General features: G+C 34.0%; 1 protein-coding gene across 1 annotated transcript; it reads right to left on the bottom strand.

Annotated features, from left to right (window-relative positions):
- Positions 1-380: 380 nt before the first annotated feature.
- On the bottom strand, positions 381-4095 carry LOC110444660 (cytochrome P450 3A56-like). The gene is made up of 5 exons (XM_021489021.1): positions 3588-4095; positions 3261-3383; positions 2228-2316; positions 1021-1169; positions 381-541 (listed from the first exon to the last, which is right to left on the bottom strand). Exons 1-5 carry the CDS (start codon positions 3714-3716, stop codon positions 381-383), a joined length of 651 nt encoding a protein of 216 aa, XP_021344696.1. The 5' UTR covers positions 3717-4095.
- Positions 4096-4163: the final 68 nt, after the last annotated feature.

The following is a 4163-nucleotide window of genomic DNA, read 5'->3' as shown; positions in this document are numbered from 1 at the left end:
TTACTTGATTACTTCTTACTTTTGTTAGAAAAGCTTGATGTCACTAGGGAATTTCCCTGCAATGCCAAAGGGATTACTCATTGGTGTCCCTTGCAAACATAATATCTAACCCACATATTTTCGCTACAATTATAAAGGCATTGTCAATAGGTTTTCTCTCCAGTGCTACGGTTTTACATTTTTGTGGTTTCCCCTGTAATGTTTTAGGTCTCAACCGTCTGTTTTTTTAGAATGATATATTTTTACCATGGACTTTTACATGTAATGCAAAATATCTTACTTCGAGATCTGGATTTGAAATGTCAATGTCTGTCCCCTAAATGTAACTTTTAAAATAAATTAAATAACTTAATGTGGATGTTCCTTTTGAAACTAAATGTCTACCACTGGATGTTCCCTTTGAAACTAAATGTTAAGTGTCTTACCCCTGGATTTTCCTCGCGATGTTTCATAGTCTGCAGGACAGCATCGGTGAACACTTTACACCAATCGTTTCTGGCTGAAATCCTCCTCACTAGCGAGGCCGTAAACGGATAGAAAACTGTAAAAAGTCGACGGTAATTGGTATCATATATGTCACATTTTTTCTTCGTGATTGTAAATATTATTTCAGATTACGTAACCCCTGCACCAGGTTTAGTTGGAAAGATGACTGATTGTTACCAAAGATGAAAAGATCGCATGCAATATATTTTCTGTCGTATTATTGAACAGATCGCCAAGGCCTTATTAAATGGTCTGGTCGTGCATCGTATTTTATAGAAGGATATATAACACACCTGTTTGTTTACTTACAATGTGTTGATACAAATATTTAAATTCTTTTTTGTTCCTTGCATGAATTGTATACATTATAAACTGTCCTTTTCAAGAGAAATTCATTAATGTACACTACTAAAAATAGTGAATATTGAAGTTAACGAAACGTCGAAAATCCAATACGGGTAATCGTGTACGGCACAGTGCGGAGTTACATTCCTGCACAGTACTATCATAATCATATTGCATTAAGATACATGCCAGTAATTAAGATCAGGAAGTTTTTAATAGATGGCTTGATGAACTTCTTGATGGTGACGAGAAAGGGATTATCTGGGTTCTTTTGACTGTCGATCTGCATTCCAAATGCAGTGCTGGAAAGTGACTCTAGTGTGTAGGCCTCGAACCATCTAAAACAAAAAGTGGTTACATCCCATGGCTATCGTGCTAAGGAGAGCATTTTTTTTAATTTTACACATTAATTGTGAACGATACTAATAAACTCTACCTCACCCTGGCGATACAGTTGATATGAGAATAAATATTATCAAGTCATTGTACGAAGTATTTTTATTGTCAGTGGTGATGGTAGTTGCTTAGATAATGCATAGTATATACTATTTGATACGTTTCCATGGAAACCAAATGAAATATAGGGGCTAGATATCAGGTAAGGCATGGAAGCGAGTCAACAGAATATATATTATTCATATATCAAACAGTCGTTAAAATGAGCCTTATGGGCAAATAAATAATAAGACAAATATAAATTATCTACATCTCGGGCTTTACCCTAATACTTTTTCATAGATACCCACTTCCATGGTCAGAAGATGTACCTGTGATTAAGAAATATGTAAAAAGAAAACTTCGTGGTTCCTAGGTATCAGTGTTACAACGACAACCACATCCAACAATTCTTGGACTCAGCAGAAGACACCATTGTCATAATCAATGACAAGTTGAGTAAGGACAAACATATTTGTGAAAAGTGAGCATAGCATGGACATGTAATACTTCAAATCAAACACTGTGTACGCGAATGGTAGCCTTCCTGCAGAGGCAATGCAATCACCAGTGATCAGACATTTTCAATACAAACCTAATGAATACAGAGAACCAAAGCCTTCATCAAATTGTAATTGCAAGCAACTTCACTATTATTTTCAAAGAGCTGACAATCAGTGGATTGTATAATCATATTAATGAGAAAAAAATCTATTTATCTATTTGTGTAAACCAAAATTCGTTTAAATTGTTTTCGTAGCTAATTCTGATATTAATTTAATTTCGACAGCTGGTGATTGTTTTTGTTAGTTTTGACCCATAACCTAGCCAACATTTAAATCTGCATTGGCAAGGGAGATACTAAAATGACATATATGCATTTCGTCTAGGTTCACAATAGCGACAGAAATTAACACTTACTTTTCAATTTAATTATCAAAAGAACAAATATAGTACTCACTCTTTCAATTCTACATCCTCTCCTTTGTTTACCTTGTCTTTCAGCTTTTCTAATAGTCTTTCTATGGCTAGATTGATTAGATCTGTCATCTGTAATAACAGAAATCAATGACACATAACACGAATAACTGTATATGCAATAACGAAATGATATTTTATATAATTTAGAAACGGGAATTGTATATATTTATATGAAAGTTCGTTCTATATTATTAGTTTTCTGAAGGTAAAATAGACTAATATTAGCTGTCTGAATTTCATAATTCCTGTGTCGAAACCAATGGGTACATGTATATCAAATCCAAATAAGCAATAAGAGTAATACATAATACAAAATCTGCCAGGTTTTTTAATAATAATAAAAATCTACTGTTTATATGCAAAATGTTTTACGGTGTGATAATATATGCCATTTAATACGTTGCGAAGTCGTACCGGAGTCCACAAAAGTCCAATACGAGTTCGAAGCACAAGAGAAAAACGGTACATGCATATTCCACCATTAATGACTCTACCCTTGACAACAACGCTGCTCGTCATTTTGAATGGTCTACTAAACGCAGTTATGCCGTTTTCTGTTGTTGTTTTTTTTGGTAAATTTTGTAAAAACATAAAATTAATTTTGTAGTTCAGTCAATACCATAGTGTGTGTAGCAATGGTGTACATACACAATCTCTTGATCTAATGTCGCTAAACCTGTGTCTCAACGTTGAATACAACGACTAGAAAGTACCTTTTCTGATATGTCAGGAATAGATGTATACCTTCCCAAGTATCATCACTTGTGAAGACAAAAATACTGTTTATTTTTCAATATCAAATTTTACCAAATGGGTAATAATGATATTTCACTCGTATTAAAATTGATTTATCACAACGGAATATTTACCTATGGACAAACTTAATTGTTGTTAGATAGTGTTAAACATACTTAATACACGAGGTCGTCAATCAACCTACAGGTGTTTTTTGATTAGCACAAACACGATTCTATCATGAAGTGCAATTCGATATAAACAATGAAACAACTAACGCCTCTTAGTTTGCGGCCACTAAACCCAGGCGTAAGGGTGCGTCTAACAAACTTCCAGTGGTCATTCTGAAGTTGAGTCAACATCTGGTCCATGGGTTCTTCGAGGGCTGCATTGAAGTCATCCTCGAAAGAAATGAAAATTATGTTACTTTTCATGAAGGTGAACATCAAGGTCTTATGACATTGGCTCCACTACTTTGTTTTAAATCAATCGTTATGAACAGAAACTCATCACTAAATGACATTGCACGAGATTATGAAATGGCTAATAGAACGGAATTATACTTGTTGATGTTAATTAGCAGTATTTGTATAGATATTACTTACTCGTCTATTGACAAAGCTGCTGAAATCCTTCACTAAGATCTCCTTTATCAATTCTGGCTTTCCAATATTTAAAACAGGATATTTTCCTTCAAAAGTCCTTGTAAAGAAAACAAAAGTAATCACTGACATCAACACAGAATTGGCGGCTAATCGTTTAGGCTTTCAACTATATCGGGCCATATTTTTGAAGATCTTACCGACTACTGTAAAGCCGGAACGCGCCGCCTTATTAACTTGGATTTATCATCTCCTAATTTACCAGTTCTCCCCCAACTAATGATATAATATACATATTCTGAGGACACGCTGGTATTACGATAGAAGATTGAAGTTTGATATGGCATCAGCCATGCCATTTTAAAGTTCTAGTTAATTTGATAACGTATGATTCTAAAGACAATGAATGCAATGGATACTTCATAGTTTTTGCTTTCCAATATCATGATTAAACGTTTTAGATTGTGCGAATTTTCTCACAAACGTGTTAACAGACCAACGTTCATCATTAAATAAAATAATGATTAACACATCCATCAATTTTATGGAAGTCAAATAGAAATACGTATACCACATCAT

Source organism: Mizuhopecten yessoensis, unplaced genomic scaffold (genome assembly GCF_002113885.1).
Source record: "Mizuhopecten yessoensis strain PY_sf001 unplaced genomic scaffold, ASM211388v2 hete_36158228, whole genome shotgun sequence".
NCBI classification, from domain to species: Eukaryota; Metazoa; Mollusca; class Bivalvia; order Pectinida; family Pectinidae; genus Mizuhopecten; species Mizuhopecten yessoensis.
The sequence above is the reverse complement of the archived record's forward strand: the minus strand, read 5'-3'. Positions and strand labels throughout refer to the sequence as shown.